At 52.1% G+C, this 18,605-nt stretch overlaps 1 protein-coding gene across 1 annotated transcript in view; it reads right to left on the bottom strand.

The window, feature by feature from the left end:
- Nucleotides 1–9,182: 9,182 nt before the first annotated feature.
- ATP9A (ATPase phospholipid transporting 9A (putative)) overlaps nucleotides 9,183–18,605 on the bottom strand; it is a 120,763-nt gene continuing 111,340 nt past the window's right edge. Inside the window, exons 23-27 of the mRNA XM_008073454.1 lie at nucleotides 17,268–17,332; nucleotides 15,920–16,028; nucleotides 15,272–15,329; nucleotides 13,239–13,442; nucleotides 9,183–9,663 (exon numbers count right to left, since the gene is read on the bottom strand). Of these exons, the coding sequence (XP_008071645.1) occupies nucleotides 9,527–9,663; nucleotides 13,239–13,442; nucleotides 15,272–15,329; nucleotides 15,920–16,028; nucleotides 17,268–17,332 (573 nt within the window). The 3' untranslated portion in view covers nucleotides 9,183–9,526. The remainder of the gene's footprint in view (nucleotides 9,664–13,238; nucleotides 13,443–15,271; nucleotides 15,330–15,919; nucleotides 16,029–17,267; nucleotides 17,333–18,605) is intronic.

The following is an 18,605-nucleotide window of genomic DNA, read 5'->3' as shown; positions in this document are numbered from 1 at the left end:
CACAGCTCATCACAGCATCGACCTCCTAGGTTCAGGCAACCCTCCCGCCTCAGCCTCCTGAGTAGCCGGGACTACAGGAGTGTGCCATCACACCCAGTTAATTTTTTTTTTTTTTTTTTGTAAAGACAAGGTCTCTAACTCCTGGGCTCAAACGACCCTTTTGCCTCAGCCTCCCACAGTGCTGGGATTACAGGCGTGGGCCACCGTGCCTGGCTGAGATTCATTTTTTCAAACTCAAGCAAATGTTGTCTTCCATTCTATGAAGGAAGTTGTTTTAGTGTACAAAAAAATGATTTACATGATTTTCCAGTTCTCTTGCTTTCATCCCTTCCAAATCCCCAAGTAAATGGGTTCTGGGGGAGATACCCTTCACTCTCTCCGTTGGCGGCACGTCTCCCCCAGTCATAAGGGGTATGTTCTCCAGTGGGGAACGCCAAGTTGTCTTCCAGCTCAGACCGGTGGCCAGGCCACAGTCCCAAGGCGAGCTTGCCAAATGAGTGCAGGTGAGGGATTCAAGGTCGATTGTTACCTCTGCCCCAAATTTTGAAATCTTCTAAAAACCCTAGCCAGATGGGTGACCGCAGTGTTTAGGGGAAACATGTGCATAAACCCACTTGGATGAAGGACGCTTGAGCTTGGGGGAGACCGGGTCCCCCGTTTTAACAACAGCGGCCCTGTCTGTATCTGCAGCCTCCCCAGGGCCATCAGCCTCATGGTTTATCCTCCCTGCTCCCCCCAAACGGGCAAGGAACCGTAGCTCTGAGAATTACAGGGTTTGGCCGCACCTCACTCTGCCAGTAAGTGAGGAAGCTGGCATTCACACCAGGCGTGTGTCAGGCCCCGCTGTGCCGAGGACACAGGCCTGCACTGACCACCCCCGCTCCAGCACCCTCCCCCCACCACCATGACTCCCCATTCGTTTCCACTCCCAGCCCCCATCAGGGCCCAGAAGCAGGGCTGGGCTTCCTCCCGGCCTCCCGTCTTAGAGCAAGAGCCTCCACGTCTGCAGAAGCCGGCCTGGCTCCCGGAGTCCTCCTGGCCTGGTTTTCCCTAATTCTGCTGGAGATGAGCTGATACAATTATGCTAAGTTATGTGCATAAAGAGCAGCGTCTAAGCTCCAATGACCGGCCACGTCTTTGAAGAATCCCTGTGCGATTTCCAGGCTAATCAACTCACCTCTTCCTTGGGGCCTGATTAGCCATTTGGGCCCACGGAGGCCCCCGCCCCCAGTCCCACTTGGATCAACAGGGTTCTGGATGTCATTAACTACTCCGCAGCCTCTTTAAAAATCTGTTTCACATAACAGGACAAATGAGAAGGAATATTTGGCCATCTTTAAGACACTAACTACATTCTTTTCCACAGCCTGTTCTCGTTATTCTTTCTTTCTTCAGGAGGAATTTGAACACAGCCTGGGCTCCTGTGGCTCATGGCTGCAAAAGGCTTCGTCTTCGAAATTTGACCCAAGTGGGCACATTCGGGAAACGCAGCGGCTTCGAAGAGCACGGCCTGGGTCACTCTCCCTACCTGTTCTTCCTCCAGACCTACCTCGCCACCCTGGGCAGCTGGCTCCTGCAGCCTGCCTTCCAGGACTCTTGGGGGACGGTGGCCCCTGCCGGTGCCCCCAACCCCCACCCGTTCGCAACAGGCTACACAGAGACCCTTCGTGTTACTCACTGGAGAAGCAAGAAGAAACTTCATCTGCGGACTGGCTGCCTCTTGGATGTGTTTACCAGTGTCTGATGCCAGCAAAGTCACGCAGAGCCCTGGGCCTGGCAGTGGGCTCGTTCCAGTGGAAGGGGCTTCATCTTCACCCGAGCCTCCTTGGGAGGGAGTGAGAATAGGTGGGGACGGGTCAGGGAGGTGGGGCGGAAGGGAGCGAAATGGGCACAGCTCAAGTGGAGCGGGCTGGTTTGAATGGCGCTTGCTCAGTTCTGCTACAGGACTCTTAGCCTGAGGGTCAAAGTCTGCGGGTCCTCCCCGACCACACCTCCTCCAGGAGCTCCTTAGCCTCAGCACTCCAGACCTGGGCCCCTCCTACATGCTGGGCCTTTCTGACCCCAGGGCCTTTGCACACACCCACACACCACTGCCTGAACGTCCCCACAGCTCCCTCCAGAGGCCCATCTCCAGAGGGTCCTTCTCTGAATCCATCACCCTCCCCACCCTAATTATCATCCGATTGATCCCCCTGCCTAACCCTGGCTTTGCTCAGTTCATCTTAGGAGGCTTTTTCTCCACCCGATGTTAAGAGTCTCTAGCTATTTGTTTATTGCCTCTGTCTCACTCTAACACATACAAGAATATAATCACTATGAGGGCAGAGACTGCCAGCCTTGTCCTCTGCCCTCTGTCCTTGGCCTCCAGCCCCTAGAACAGCACCTAACACACAGTAGGTGCTCAGGAAAGATTTGACAAACAGAAGAGTGAAAATGTCAGCGTATTCCACATGCCCCCTCCCCACTCCTTTCTCTTCTGGACTCTACAACGTTTCTCAAAGAAAAAAAAATGGTCCCAGGTTTATCTGGACCTGATAAAAGAAAAAAATTTATTTCTTTGAAACCTCTTGAAAATGGAAGAAGAGGCTTAGAACACCGAGTTCTTTGTGTCAGCACACAGAACCTGCCGGCTGAATTCCAGGAAATGAGACCTGGTTTGTCATCGAGCATAGGTGGCAGGGCCGGTGACTTCATGTGTGACTCAGTTACCCCCAAATTCTAGGGGGAATCCATTTCAAAAGTGAAACCTCAGCATGGAAAGTGGAAGGCTGCCGTTGTCTTGGCGGCCCTGCAAGAAAGCAGGCTCTCTGGAAAGACACTAAGTTGTAGATAACTCATCCGCAGAACGGGGGCGGGAGGGAAGGGGGGTAAGCCCCAGGACTGGGCGTATTTCTCGGCTCAGGCTTTGGATGAAAACCGATCTGGGAATGCGTGATCCTCCAAAAATCCGCCAGCCCCCAAAGCGCTTAAGTTACCCCTCTGACCACAGCCACATGGAGAATGAAATTAAATCCCATGGAAAGATCGGACTTTTTTTTTAACATTATGCAATGTTTGGGTGAATAAAAGGGGGGAGAGGGATGTCAGAAAGAAAAAAAAAACTCATCTTTTTTTTCCCCCCAGAGTTTAGAGGAGCTATTTCTGGCTTTTAATGATACATTTCACCATCACTTCATGGGCAGCTTTGAGAGGCGCGAAGGCGGGACCATGCTGTTATGTAACCCATTTAAAGTAGGAAATTAGCAAGTCCTGAATGAATTCTGTCACTGTGCTCCCGCTTCTGGAAAATTGGGAGCGACTACAGTTCTATTTTGAGGTGACCAAATCCATCATTTATAGACCTCCTCACAAATACCGCAGGGTTTAGTGTCACCCTGAAAAGTTTCATAACAAAAACAGTTCGAGTACTCAGGTTGTTGGAACATTTGGTCTCAAAACCTTATTCGCCTCAACAGCGCGTTGGGCAAAATTTCCTCGTTGCCAATTATTCAAAAATGCAAATATCCCAGAGCAAATAAATATGCATCTCCCACACCCTCCCCTTTTTTTAAAAATTTTTTTTCAAACTAAGTCCAGCAAAATTTTCTGGTCAACAACATGAAAAGAAATGTCTGTTTTTCACGGAGGCTTTCGCCATGAAATAAATTCTGGAACCATGAAAGCACCGTCTTGAAAGTCAGGGCAGTCGGGCATATCGGGCCCGGCTGGTTGTTGAAAACAGGAAGCAGACACGCGTCTCTCGGTCCTCAAGGTCCCCCTAGTGGCAGATTGGACACCCACTGTGTCTGCATATCAGTGGAATGTCACTGCCGGCACAGGCAGAGGCCTAAGACTTTGCATCAACGGTGCTTGGTTCTTTAGGGAGGAGCCCTGTGGGGCTCCACCTTCAGAAGCACACCCTTTTGCCCGGGTGAGCTACCATCATGGAAACACAGAGACAGGACAATTCTCTGTCCGGCCCATATACCAAGAATGGCCTTTTCAATGGAGAACCAGAGAGAGGAAACCAGCAACCCATCCTGCCAGGAGCTACTTACTCATTAAGCCATGAGGCCAGAGGATGTGGGACTTGCCTCCTGAGACCCAGGGGCTGACACTGCTGAGCCCCGTTGCAGATGGCGACAGGGGCATGGGAAGCCTGACATGCGCCGAGGACAAGAGGGTGTCTCAGCCACGGCCCTGTTGCCACTTAGGGCTGGTCAGTCTTTGCTGGGGAAGCGGCCCTGTGCACCATAATGCTCAAGAGTGCCGCCCGCCTGCAGTAATCTCTTCCCCTCATCCTACAACTGAGAATGACCTCAGATGTCCCCCGAGGGACACATTCACCCCTGGCTGAAATCACTGGATTAATTAACAAAACATCAGTGAATGTGCCCCTAAATCTTCCATCCCTTTGATTTAAAAAAATTCCAAAGTCATCCAAGAATGTCATGCATAAATACAATAAAGACTCTTATGGTTTTTATCTTATTTTCCATTATTAGTGATCGCGTTTTAAAATTCTGTCATGTCTGGGCTAGACAACGGTATAGGATAATAAATAACATGCATTGATCTGGGGGTTGGGCACCAAAATTGAAATACTTTTTCAAAACTGGAAAAAGAGCACCTTCTATTTTATGTACCTTGAGATAACGCACAAAATAGGTGTATTATAATAAAAAGTCCTCTTTCTGACACCAGAATCCATGTTTCCAAACAAATTAAAATAATCCCCCGAGGCAGAAAGTGCACAAGCTTTATTAGGCAACGACAACGGGCCACGCTGGCAAACAATGAAAGTCGAGCCGCTCAGAAACACGAGAGATCACATGTGTGTCATCAGAGAATCGAGAATTTAAATCATCTGGAAGTTCCTGCTAAATTAAAGCACACTGCACCAGAGCTTTCCGCTAATCAAAAAACGCTGTCCTGGTGAACGTCTGCCACGAGGATTGCACAGGGAGAGATCCCCTGAGGAAGAGTTTACAGCGAACCCACAGCAATACAATAATACATCAGCCACAAAGGTTTTTGCAAATACCCCCTCCCCCCCGCCTGACCCCACAGACGCGCTAGTCACTGACGTCGCTCGGCTATATGAACAGACTTCACCTCAAACCATGCTGGGACAGAGCAGACAGACCCTGGGTAATGCAGCTTTGGTCTGGGAAGAGGCCTCGGAGCTCCAGGTGGGAGTGCTTCTCACACGGCGGGAAGCCTGCAGGTCCATTCAGAAGAATAAGATATGTCTTCCCAAGAAGAACTGAACCAATTAAAAAATATATATGTGGCAGAAAGCTTTACATCAAAAGAAGGGGGGAAATAAAATCTGTTGTAATTACAAAGCTCCTTGTCTATTTTTTAAATGAAAACAAAGCTGGGAGTGATTGAATTTTAATGCAATGAAAACCAAATACTTCTTCACAAAACTTGAGATGATGACACACACACAAGCACGCGCGCGCGCATGCACGCACAGGCACCCTTTAAACAGACAAAAAAGTTTAAAGGTAAGAAGAGCTGATAGTCTCATTCTGTCGTCCAAGCTGGAGTGCAGTGGTGTGATCACAGCTCACAATAGCCTCGACCTCCTGGGTTCAGGCGGTCCTTCTGCCTCAGCCTTCCAAATAGGTGGGACTATGGGCACGCGCCACCACACAGAGCTAATTGTATTATTTTTTGTAGAGAAGAGGTTTCACTATGTTGCTTAGGATGGTCTCAAACCCGTGGACTCGGCCAGTCCTCTCACCTCCTCCTCCCAAATTGCCGGGCTTCCAGGTGTCAGCCACTGCGCCCAGCCTGGATGTAGCAGAAGACTGTGTAGGTTCCAGGTGCAACTTTGGCAAAGTTTTAAAATGCCCACCCAGCCCAGTAGAAACAAGATAAAGTACCAAAAAAAAAAGTCTCAAAGGGGGAAAAAAAGGCATTGCACGTCAATTTCCAATGAGCACAAAATTCAAAATACATTAAAAAGTATTGTCAGTACAGGTGATGTTTTCAGCAGAGAACAAACCAAGGGCAATGTCTGTAAAGAGATGACAGCATTTAAGATTGCTGCCACCCAAAAGGGTTTCACCCCAGGCAAGTGGGAACTGGGATGGGACAGAAGAATGGTAGGCATGGGGGAAATCTCCATGCGTGACCCACCAGTTCCAGGGCACTGGGAAAAGGAGGTCTCGATCTGGGATTCACACCTGTAATCCCAGCACTTTAGGAGGCCGAGGTGAGAGGATCACTTGAGCCCAGGAGTTTGAGATCAACCTAGGCAACATAGTGAGACCCCACCTCTTATTTAAAAAAAACAAACAAACAAACCAGGAGGTCTGCTCTAACCTTAAGATGCTCCCAGAGATGCCCTCCAAGTAGCCGGCGTTCATGCCACCTGTCTCACCTAGCACCACGGGCAACACACACGTGCACAGGCATGCTCTCAACACAGGGATCAAACAAAGCCAAGAAGTTACTCGGGATGGAGAAGCTTGTCTGGTTATTTTCTTAGACAAAAAAATAAAAAAGAGAAGGAAGGAAGGAAAAAAGAGAAATAAAACAGATCCTGCCACCGCCAACCCCCCACATACAACTACCATGAAAAGATACAAGAACAATAATAAAATATTAACAGGAGTTCCTCCTTGGCAGAAATAACTGGTGCTGTCAGAGGGTGCGGGGAGCTGTGGTTTTTCCTTCAAGGAAAAGTGTTCAAACAGTGCCTGAGGCCCCCTGACCTCAGATGAACTTGGCTGTCAGAGACTTAGGTTTGCGTTCCTGGCCGAGGGTATCAAGGATGCTTTATGTAAGTTCTTTCCAGATCGGTGAACCAAGAAAAAGGTCCAGTGAATCTGTATGCTTAAGGTTCACACACTCAGGAACATTTCTGGTAAAACAGCATTCCTGTTTGCTGCTTTCTCTGTCTCCCCAAGATCCCTTTCTGGAAGGGCCCGAGTGCCCCCTGGGTCCTGTGTTGGGATGACAGTCCAGCTTGTGCCTCGAGGGTTGTTGTGTTTTCTCAACCACTCCCGCATTTGTGTCCCCAGAGTTTGGGGAGCACAGTGTGTGCCGTCCTAGACCCGCGGGGACCCCCAAGGGGCGGCGTCTGCAGGATGCACTGACGGACAGTTCTACAACACGGCTTTCGGACCCTCTCACCCTTGACTGCCTCCAACACAGTGGGGCGGGGACCAATGGCTAGGAGGTGTGTGGAGGCAGGTACCTTGGACTTCCAGGTATGGCTTCTTCGGCCTCTTCTGGAAGCTGCCTTCGAGATGTCAAAGGGGTATCTTGAGTGTCGACTTTAAAAGTCAACTTGTGCACCTCAATCAAGATTGAGAATTAAGCAGACCAGAGAGGCCGTCTTCAGTCTCAGTATCTGCTGGAAACATCTAAACTTCCTGACAAAGGTTTCGCATGACCTGCTTGCAGGAGCCGCCGCCTGTCTCTGTGATCAAGGCCAGGTTCAGGGTCTGCAAGCTCAGAATGGAGCTATCTGAAGACTTACAGTTTTACAGGCTGACTTCCAAGAAAATAGACAGAGGCTCGCAAACTTGGAGCACAACTCTCTTCTCCTCAACCTGTGAAGCCACATGAAATCACTCAATGAGGAAATCAGACGTGCTCAACCTTTCTGAAACTTCTGGACAAAGAGCCTACTCCTATTCTTCATTCCTTCAGGATAATCCATCTTTTCTGTTGACCTTGTCTCTCTGGTAGAAACGGTAGAATCAGATGGGGGGAAATACCACCAACAGAGCAGATTCTCAAAATAGAAGTGGTGTCGACAGCCAGTTGACGAGCATCTACAACTTACTGTCGTCCTAGACCATTTTAAAAGGGCAACAAAGGAAAGGGACTGTCTGACCCTCGTGTTCCCAACTCCCAGAGCAGGCTTTTCCTAGGATAGGGAGTGGGTGTCGTCAGCCAGGCCACGACATCCATTTCTTTTTTTTGAGTAGGTGTCTCACTCTGTTACCCAGACTGGAGTGCAGTGGCAGGCTCACGGCCACCACAGCCTCAGGCGATCCTTCTGCCCCAGCCTTCCAAGTAGCTGGAACCACAGGTGTGCACTACCATGCCTGGCTAATTTTTTGATTTATTGTAGAGATGAGGTCTCGCCAAGTTGCCCAGACCGGTCTGACGTCCATTTCTGAAGCACACACAAGCAGCGCCACGCTAAAGTCCTGAAGGGGTGCCACTCACAGAGGAGGAACTGCAGACCCCAGATATCAACCACACTTGGCTCTTGAAGATGCACCGACGAAACCCTGATGACTTGCACATGTGACTTCTGCAAAAGTGACTTGGAGATCCAAGAATGCCTTGCTCTGCCGCGTCCAAGACTTGCAGAGTCCCTTCTCCCTCCGCAACGGGAAGCCACAGCTTGATAAGAAACATACATACATGTGGCCCATCCTGGTAGGGGAGGAATCTTCACGACGGACGGCCTTTCAGCGAGCGGCCCCTTGAAATCTGCAGACAGAGGAGCAGACCCCAGACCCCAGAGCGGCAGTCAGGGCCTCCTCCCACCGGGGGTCCTTGCTCCGAAAGCTGCCATTGATGAAGGGCAACTGGTGAGGTTCAGCCGCCTCTGACAGCACCTCCTCAATCACGCCTCTAACAGGAGACAGCCTTCTATGGAAGCGAACAGCCCCCACTCTGGACCCTACCTCCCGCTCTGGGCTCAGAGCTCGAGCCGCAGCTGCCATGCTGTCTGAAGACTGAGCTGAGCCTCTTATCACACTGTCGACACATTTAGGGGCCAGTTGGCGGCACGTGCCCCGCTAAGACAACTCTGCTGGAAAATGTCAGAGGGTGTCCCGGGACGGCCACTGGCTCCGTCACCACTCCCAGGTCCCAGCAAGGCGGGATCGCACTTCTGGAATTCTCTTCCAAGGCGGCAGGTGGAGTGAACTCCACACTGCGGACATTGTGTCAGATCAAGGGCAATGAACCGATGTGACGGCTCTGTCCCCTCGTTACCACCCCAGGAGTTCAGTGCACCCCGGGCAGTCAGGGCTGTCTAGAGCAGATATTTGGCATTTCCAAATAGGGAACTGCTGTTGGATAACTTGCTACCGAATGTCACTGTCTTTTCCTCCCGAGAGCTTTCTGTTTCTCTCTCACTGCTTTTTAAGAGCAAGAGAGACTGAAGGGGGATACACACGTTAGGGCTGTTAAAAAACAAAAACAGAACAAAACAAGCCTACGACCTGCAACTAGACAAACTTTTATCACATGACGACAACATTCAAGTCATAAGGAAGCAGGCAGTGACCCGTCTAAGCCTCCCAGCTGAGCCACCAAGTTTAACACATTCACATTCACTCAAGCAGGAACACCTGGGGGTTCGAACAGGCCTGGTGGGAAGCGTTCAGAACCCGCCTTCCGGTGTACTCAGGAGCAGGACTCTGTCCACGCACAGCCTCTTCACGGCAGGACTGTGTGCATCAGCAATTACGGCAAAATCCACAGGTGGCAGTTGATAGAAACGGAACTTGAACTCTGTCCCTCGGGAAGCAGAGACCGGGGGTCCCTCTACTGAGCAGGCCACCTACGACGTGAGCTTGGAGTAGCTGGGGGGAGAGAATCGTCTTCGCAGGTACTTGAGAACGTAGAGGGGGAGGCAGCTGACCAGGGTGATGACAGAGACTTTCCACAGGAACGACAAGGTGGCGATGAAGTACACATCTGCAAGCAAACAGGAAGACAGCGGTGAGCAGGAGGAAGGTTCTGGAAAGTGCACGTGTGGCTCAGAAACAGGTGTCAACAGCTCTCAAAGGGGAGGCTGAGGCCAGGCACAGAAGTTGGGGAGGTCGAGGTTGGAGGACTATCTGAGCCTTGGAGTTCAAGACCAGGCTGGGCAACATAGCAAGACACCATCGCTACTAATTTAAAAATTAGCTTGTGTGGCAGCGTGTGCCTACAGTCCCAGCTACTCGGTAGGCTGAGGAGGGAGGATCACCTGAGCCCAAGAAGTGGTGGCTATGATGAGCCACGATCATGCCACTGCCCTCCAGCCTGGGCAATAGAGTGAGACCCAGACTCAAAAAAAAAAGTAGCGGGCAGCTGCTTCCTGCCACAAGCCCTCAGCCTCCTGGCACCATCCCCCCCACCAACTTGTAGGGGAAGGGGGTGTGGTTAGGAGTCTCTGGCACCGTGAGCTGGCTTTCCCTCCCTCTCTCTTCCATGGCATCCCAGGAATCAGTAAAACGCTATTTTCAACAATCAGGAAAAGAAACCCCCAGGGAAGGAACCCCTCAGCGGTGTGTCTGACTTGGAAAGTCTTCCTAAGTCCTGGCCACTAGAGAGCAGAACAGGACAGGCAAACGCACATTTCTGCTTTCATCAACTTCTTCCCTTCGTTCCGGTGACAGCCACAAAACCCACGGGCTGGATCTGGGTATGCGCAAAGCAGACTGAGACCCCCTTGCCAGGCACAGGCTAGCGCTCAGGGACTCTGACCCAAGGACGGGGCTCTCTTTCCTGCCACAGGACAGTAAGCTCGGTGATGACGAGCTCTTCTCGGGAGAGGGACAACAGCATGTGGTTCTCAGGACAGCGGAAGCCAGAGTGAGCTCCTCTTCCACTTCATGAGCATAGGGCACAGAAACATGGTGACAAACCACCTACTAAGCCCCAAGTGCTGGCTCAGTCCACCATGCGGCCTTCCTGTGCACCCCTCACCCAGCCCCTGGCCTGTCCACATAGAAGGCAAGCTGAGTTTCCTGAGCTTGTGACCCCCAAGCCCCTGAAAACATAGTAGGTGCTCACAAAATCCTTCCTAGAGACTAGAGCCGAGTGTGAAGCTGTTCTAAATGCCACTTTTCACGGGACTGTTCCTTTTACCTTTTCTAAAATCTTAAGGAGCTTCAGAAGTGGAGAGAGCATGATCAGGATGCTTCCATGGTAAAGCAAAGCTCTCAGCCGCCTTCTCATTTTTGCTTCTTAAGGAGCCTTTTGAGGCTTGTTTTTCCCCCTAACTGACCACCTCTGAGACATCTTAACGCCATAGGTATGCTGTGTATGTAGCTGCTTAGAATACTGCATGTACACCGGCACCTCATACATAAAGGGAGTGGGCCTCGTTCATACCCTGTTAAAGGGCAATGTTTGCTCCCTCGGTGTGGAGGTGCCCTCACCCCCGCTGGGAATGCCTGGGGCAAAGTGGCCAGGGACCAGCAACCACGCCACCACCACCGCTGCTAGAGAACCCAGGCCCCCACAGGCCACCCACATGGTTCTAGACCTGAACAAGCCCCCACGGGAGTCATCTGCCACCATGAAAAGACGCTGCCATGGAGCTCAGAGCCCCCCAGCTGGCAGATGAGAAAGAGTCACCCCGAGGGTTTTATGCTGTGCTTATATAACACCCATGGGAACAGAAATGCATCTACTGAAGAGGAAGGAGGTATATAATGCTTTATAAAAATAAAGAGGGATATCATTGTGCCTCAGTAGGGCTTTCAAGATGACGACCCCTGGCCTGGGGGCTTCAAAGCCACCATGTCTTGAGCTTGCCCTGTGCTGGGAAAACCAAGATCCGGGCCCCACAAGACACCACAGCATGGAAGGTGCTGGGGTCATCAGAACTGTGCAGAGCTGGAAGCGTGTGACATGAGCAGGAAGGAGACTTCTGGACAGAACCTGGGGCCCATGTGAGCCCCTGGGGGGCCTAGCTTGGCATGGGTCATCTTGGGACCCTGCAGGGACTTGTGGCTCATGGTCGATTCGTTACTGGCTGAATGAACGGACTTGGCAACACCATAAAACTAGCGAGAGGCCAGCGACAAACCCCAGCTCATCTGTCAAGAGACAGTGGCCGATGATGGATGAGTTTAGGAGTGCCTGGAACCACTGCTGCAGCAGAGAAGTCACTCTACCCTGTCCCAGGGTGCAGCCTACACGGCTCATTTCTAAATTTCCTCCTTTTCTTGAATCAGAGTCTCACTCAGTTGCCCAGGCTGGAGTGCAGTGGCACATTCATGGCTCCCTTCAGCTTCGATCTACTGGACTCAGGAAATCCTCCTGTCTTAGCTGGCAGGACTTTCAGGCACGCACCAACCATACCGGGCTTTTTTTTTTTTGGTCAAGACAGAGTCTTGCTATGTTGCCCAGGCTGGTCTCGAACGCTTGGGCTCAAGCAGTCCTCCTGCCTTGGCCTCCCAAAGTGCTGGGATTAGAGGCATGAGTCACCATGCCCAGCTCCTGACTTTTTTTAAAATCTGGGATCTGCCTGGGTCTCCAGCCCTCACCCTGTTTTCACCATTCCATAGCTTCAATCCCATTGGACACTCCTGCACTCACAAACTCACGTGTTCATCACGTGTGTTCCCATGAAAAAGGGCAGCCCCACGGGGAGGCTGTCCCTCCCTGCCCCCTCTTATCCCCCGCTTACTCCCCCTTGCCTGCCACCATATGGCGGCCCACAGCTGACGCCCCCACAGTGTATATCTGGAATGGATGAGCGCTCCCTGCTGGTCACTTCTCGGCTTGGCAGTCCAGAACATCAGATTCTACTGACACTTGGTGTCCCCTATAAATCAGAACCAAGCAGCAAAGTGGGGGAGGGTGTCACATGGGCAGGGTTCCGGGGCTCAACCACCACAAGGCCCCTTCTACCAGTTTTACAGACTTCTGCTTAAGATTTCATGGGAATCAAGGGGTTTTGTGACACCCCTCCCCTCCAAACAAGTGTGAAAAGCCATCAGCCCCAGCCTAGGCAACATAGTGAGACCTCATCTCTACAAAAAAATTTTTTAAAAATTAATTAGACAGGCGTGGTGGCAGGCACCTATAGTCCCAGCTACTTGGGAGGCTGAGGTGGGAGGTCAAGGCTGTGGTAAGCCATGATCGTGCCACTAATCTCCAGCCTGGGCAACAGAGTGAGATCCCAACCCCCATTCCAAAAAAAAAAAAAAAGCCATCAGCCTTTCCTGATCTTCTGGGTGTTCTTTTAGGACCTTCTGCCAGACCATCATTTATTCAAGACCTGGGTGCCTGACATCCCCATGGAGAAACCTGATAACCACCTGCTGAATTAAGTAGATTCCCTCTTTAATCCAGTAAGCTCTGCAAGGTTTAAAAACTACCACTCCACGGGGAGGCCACGCCCCTCGTCTTCAATCCTACCCACTGACTCACAGCTAACCCATCTGGAGGGGAAACCAGTGGCACCATGCTGGACGGAGAGGCCAGGCCAGGGTGTGGGAGGCCGCCCCCCTGCACTAAGCAGCGCCTGGGGCAGGTCCCTCTCGGCGTCTTACCTATGAACTCGTGCAGGAACACCAGCGAGGCAATGTAGCAGGCCAGGCTGAGCAGCTCAGCCACTGTCATGAGCCAGTGCCAGGTCTGGATGGTCAGTGCCACCATAAGCAGCTCGGTGAGAATCAGCGACGTGAAGGAGATAGCCACGATGTGCACGAACTCCGACTCGAACAGCAGCAGCGCCCCATACATGATGGTGCTCCCTGCAGATGTGGAAAAGTGCTGACCCTCAGTCCTGCCCCACCGGCACCCAGCCTCCCTTGCACTGGGGTCCCTCAACATTTTTCACTTAGATGGGAAAGCCATCACGTGTCAGGGAGGTGGGTGACTATGCCTTGCAGGGGGTTAAACCTTCAGCTTCTCCATCTTTCCTCTGGTTCTTTTGGAATAATCTCTAACTGCAGAGTGAGGAGGAGGAAGGAAGGTAGGAACAGGGAGGGAGAGAAGGAAGGAGCGAGAGACTACCTGGAGTCGATGAAAGAAACAGAAACTTAAATACCAGGAGAGCCCAAAAAAGTATACACATTTTAAGTGATGTTATCTATGTATTATTTTTGGTCCGCCATCATCAGCAGCGTCTGGACGCTGATGGGAACCACTCTGAGCACCTCTTGTAATTGCAGAAGTCAAACGTGACTTGTATTCATCTTTTGGTATCTGTATATATTGAGTATTGCAATTTTAATACAGTTTTCTCCTTTCTTAAAATGTATATACATTTTTTTGGCACTCTCTGTATATTATTTAAAATGACAGGCTGAGCACAGTGGCTCACATCTATAATCCCAGTACTTTGGGAGGCCGGGACTAGAGGATTGCTTGAGCCCAGGAGTTTAAAACTAGCCTGGACAACATAGTAAGACCTTGTCTCTATTAAAAAAAATCAAAATCAAAACACGAGCCAGGTGTGGTGGTATGTACCTGGAGTCCCAGCTACTTGGGAAGCTGAGGTGGAAGGACTGCCTGAGCCCAGCAGGTAGAGGCTGCAGTGGCCGTGAGCATGCCACTGCACTCCAGTTTGGGAGGCAGAGTGAGACTCCAACTCAAACAAACAAACAAATAAGAAGAACCATCTAAGGAGGAGAGGGTGAGGTCGGTCAGGCTTCCTGGCATCACAGGAACGGAACAAGGCTGCTGTGTCCGTCAAAGACACCAGCGGCACAAGCGTGTGGCTTAGGGGGCTATCCAGAGACATTGAGCGCAAAAACCTTCAGAGCGGCTGCCTTTACACAGGGCCAAGGGAGGCGGGACCGGGACAGAGGGCGCCTCCCTTGCTGAGGGTGGAAACCTCCAGGCAGGCTGTGCCTTTGCTGACAGCTGCATGTGACACGCCTTGACAGGCTTCTTGAAAACACTACAAAATAGTCTAATGGCAGTCTAACCCTTTGCCAACAAATTCAGTGGTTTCTAGACTTCCTGGTGGCACTGCCCACTGATAACAAAATGCTAGGAGTGAGCCCCAACCAGACATGTTTATTTGTAAATGACACATGCGTACCTGTCTGGAGACAAAGCTGTTAGGACCCCTGTACAAATATATCACTTAGATCACAAAACACACATAACAGGGACATTCTACAGAGAGAGGGGGAAAAATAATGGCTAAGAGAAGCTTTGCTATTTACTTCTAACACTCCAACAGGATGTCTTACAAAGTGCAAGACCGTCTCTAGGTGGCTGGAGTAAACAGATTTTCCAAAACGACAACTTGACCTTACTCTCAGAAAAGGTGTCAGAACATTCTGGAAAGCAGCCATTTTTTGTTCTGTGGATGGAACTCCTCAGCAGGTTTGATCAGTATCGGTGAGGTGTTTCCCACTGTCCCTAGCCTACAATGCAGACAGCACCACCGCCCGCGTCTGACTTCTGTGTGCGTCCTCCCAACAGGCTGAGCGGGGCTCCTGGGGACACGTGTCACACTCCCTGCTGGTGTTTTGGGCTCCAGGCTCTCCCTTCATGCATTCTAGGCAGGAGGGGGATGCCCCAGGGTCACCACCAAGCACGAGACCAGCAGGCAGCTGCCCGTCCTTACCTTGATAGATGCTAATCAGAACCCATATTAGGAACGTCTTGTAGGACAACGGCCGCCCCTAAACGAGGGACAGAAAAGAGAGTCACGGTGGCTCGGGCCTTCAAGTCACTGCCCCACTAACCAGGTGAAGCCACCTGCCTGGACTTATGCGTGTCTGAACACAGTCGAGGCGTTTCGTGTTTTGAAAAGAAACAGCATTAGGCGGGACTAAATCTGCCCCTTAGTCAAAACCCCTTGAAGACGAGTAAGCTAACGGACACACATACACTCGCCACACCCGGTCTCCGGAGGGTGTGCAAGCACACTGCTAGCGGCAGGCACGTGCTGCGGCTGCAGAATGGAACTGCCGGGACTTTTAAAAGTTGCAAGTTGGCTTGCTTTCCGTCAACTACTGTGCTGTTTCACATTCTTCGCAGCACTGCACAGACTACTGTTTTAGGGGGAAAACACCCACTCCCACGGCTTCTCCCCAAAAGTAAGAAAGCCATCAGTTCAAGCATGTTCAAATCAGATATGGAGGGTCCATGTGCAATACCTTAAAGAGAGAAAGGGAGGGGAGAGGGGAAGAAAGAGAGGAGGGGAAAGAGGGAAGGAAGCGAGGAAGGAGGGAAGGGGGAGGGGGGCAAGCCAGGAAGGAACTACCCGAACCTTGAGCAGATCCTTGTAGAGCTCAGGGTACAGCATGGCGACTTCCGACTTGACGTCCTTGTCCAGGACCAGGGAGAAGACAGGGAACATGGTGTAGATGGTGGAGTACCTGGGGAGAGCACCGCCAGTGAGGCCCGGCCAGTGAGGAGGGGCAGCCTGCCTCTGGCTCCAACACGGTCCGCCGCGTGTCTACCACGCACCAGGGCCGGCTCCAGGCCCCCGAGACTCCCGGTGAAACAGACGAACGTCGGCCCTGGAGAGCGACTGTGTGTGTCAGAGTTGAGGGCTCGGGCGAGAAGCATAACGGGGAAGAGGGAATAAGGGGAGTGTGTGTACGGCGGGAGGGGCAAGAATAGGCCATGTAGAGAGGGGAGCCCAGGACAGGGGAGTGGCAGCCGTGCCAATCCTGGGAGCAGGAGCGCTCCAGGCAGAAGGAACTGCCCACATGAAGTCCCTGAGGTGGGCTGTGGCTGTCATGTCTGAAGAACAACCGGGAGGCCAGTGCGGCTGGGGCTGAGGGTGAGAGAGGCAGGCGATACGGGCTGCACCATGGAAAGTCAGGAAGCACGGCTCAGGGAGCCCTTCCTATGTTCTAGCATGTTCCTTCAAGCTTCTAGAACCCACTGAAGGGCTGAACGTGTCCAATGAGGAGCAGGCAGAAACCCAGCATCTACTCTCAAGCCGAATTAACTGGGCAAGCACAGCCAGGGGCAGCGGACTGTGTAAGCCTCTCCCCAGACCTGGCAGCCTTCTGGGTCCCCCCTGCACCCCCGACTCCCCATCACCAAGCGCGGGCCCCGGGGTGTGCGTCTGTGTCCAGGGCGCCCAACTCCCTCCACCTGGGGATTCAGAGACCGAGCACGTGCTCGGGAAAGGTCAAAAGGGTCATCGTGCAGCTCCGGGCTTGAGGACCTAAGTGCCCCAGTGACACGCACTCTGTCACCGGGCCTATACACACAGCCCCCAGCGCGGGCTTGGCCCTCCCCTGAGCAACAAGAGCGGGAAGTCCATGGCTCAGCCCCAAACCTCGAACTCCCTGGAGTGTTTTGTCCACGACCAGGTGCGAATGGCCAAGACTCTGCTCCTCACGTCTGGCTGAGCACTCAACGCTCAAAGCCTTCTCGATTTGAGGAGGTTCTAAGCCTCGGTGCTGGGCCTGCCTTCCCTGGAACGGGGATCCAGCATGACCTGGGGACCCAGGGGTCTCCGCACACAGTGTCTTCTCTCTTCAGTGGCGCTTCAAGGAGGTTTCCTCCTTCCCGTTCTCCCTCCCTCTCTCCTCATCTCCTTCCCTCCCCCCTTTATTCGTTCCCTCCCTCCCTCCCTCCTTCCCTGCCTGGTTTCTTACCCAATGATGAGGAATCCTTGGTAGAGAGGGACGGAGGCAAAGTAGAAGACGGAGGAAAAGACAGCCTGTGCCGGGAGAAAGGAAGTGTCACCAAAAGTCATGGCCAAAGCCCTTATGTCTACAAAACACAAGCAATGCCTGGCCAGACCCAGCCCTTATCCCTCGCCGGGCTGCTGTGAGTGCACTATGTGGGACAGCACCCTCTAGTCTCCCAGCAACCCAGTGAACAGGCAGTTACCACGATCCCATTATACAGATGAGGAGAGTGAGGCACAGAGGGATTAAGCAGCCCGTCCAAGACCACACAGCTCCTAAGGAACAAATCCAGGAGCCACACCTGGGAATCTGGCCCTGGCATCCAGCGTCAGCCCTTTGGGGATATTTATAAAGTTCCGTGTGTGGGACCCAGGAATGCTCTGCCCTAAGCGCAGCAAATCTCTGGAACGATCCATGAGATCAAGTCCTAATGCCACCCACATTTTACAGAAGGGGAAGCTGAGCAGGGAAACAGCCCCACCAGACTCAAGTCCAACTCTGTCCCCACATTCCCGAAAGCCTCAGAGGCACCAACTCCCCAGGCGCACACAGATGAACAAGTTGGCCCCCGCCCCATGCGGATATTGACATGGAAAAGCAGGCTCTCGGGTTCCCACACGGACACCTGAGGGCTAGGATGGCAGAGGCTTCACATGTTTTAGCATGTGGGCACATTTTTTTTTTTTGAGTTGGGGTCTCACTCTGCCACCCAGGCTGGAGGGCAGGGGCCTGATCACGGTTCACTGCAGCCTCAACCTCCTGGACTCAGGCGATCCTTCTGCCTCAGCCTCCCAAGTACCTGGGACTGCAGGTGTGCGCCACCACACATGGCTAATTTTTTATCTTTTGTAGAGACGAGGCCTCATTACGTTGCCCAGGCTGGTCTTGAACTCCTGAGCTCAAGTCGTCCTCCTGCCTCAGCCTCCCAAAGTGCTGGGATTACAGGCCCAAGGCACCATGCCCAACAATGGGGAAATTCTTTAAAGAAGCACACCACGGATTCCCTTTGCAACTGGACAAAAGCAGTGAACACGTTTACAAACCCCCGTGGAAACGTCTGCGGGCAATGATGAGTAAGCTGAGGGCAGTGAATTGGGCTGGACACCCTGTCAGCGCCTTCTCTGGATGTCTGCAGGCTGGCATAGGAGAGTAGTCTCCAAACTGCTTTCTGTGAGTACAAAATCCAAACAAAAACCAGGGACAAGCACTGCCTGATGGCTCTTTAGAAATGGAACACGGGGAGAAAGGCTGAGCCATCCCAGTAACTAGAACCAGCATCAGACAGAGCCGTGACCCTCACGC

The sequence above is a fragment of the Carlito syrichta genome, unplaced genomic scaffold (assembly GCF_000164805.1).
Source record: "Carlito syrichta isolate Samal-C Ts95f unplaced genomic scaffold, Tarsius_syrichta-2.0.1 Scaffold315848, whole genome shotgun sequence".
In the NCBI taxonomy this organism is placed as follows: domain Eukaryota; kingdom Metazoa; phylum Chordata; class Mammalia; order Primates; family Tarsiidae; genus Carlito; species Carlito syrichta.
This window is presented reverse-complemented; position numbering and strand designations above follow the sequence as displayed.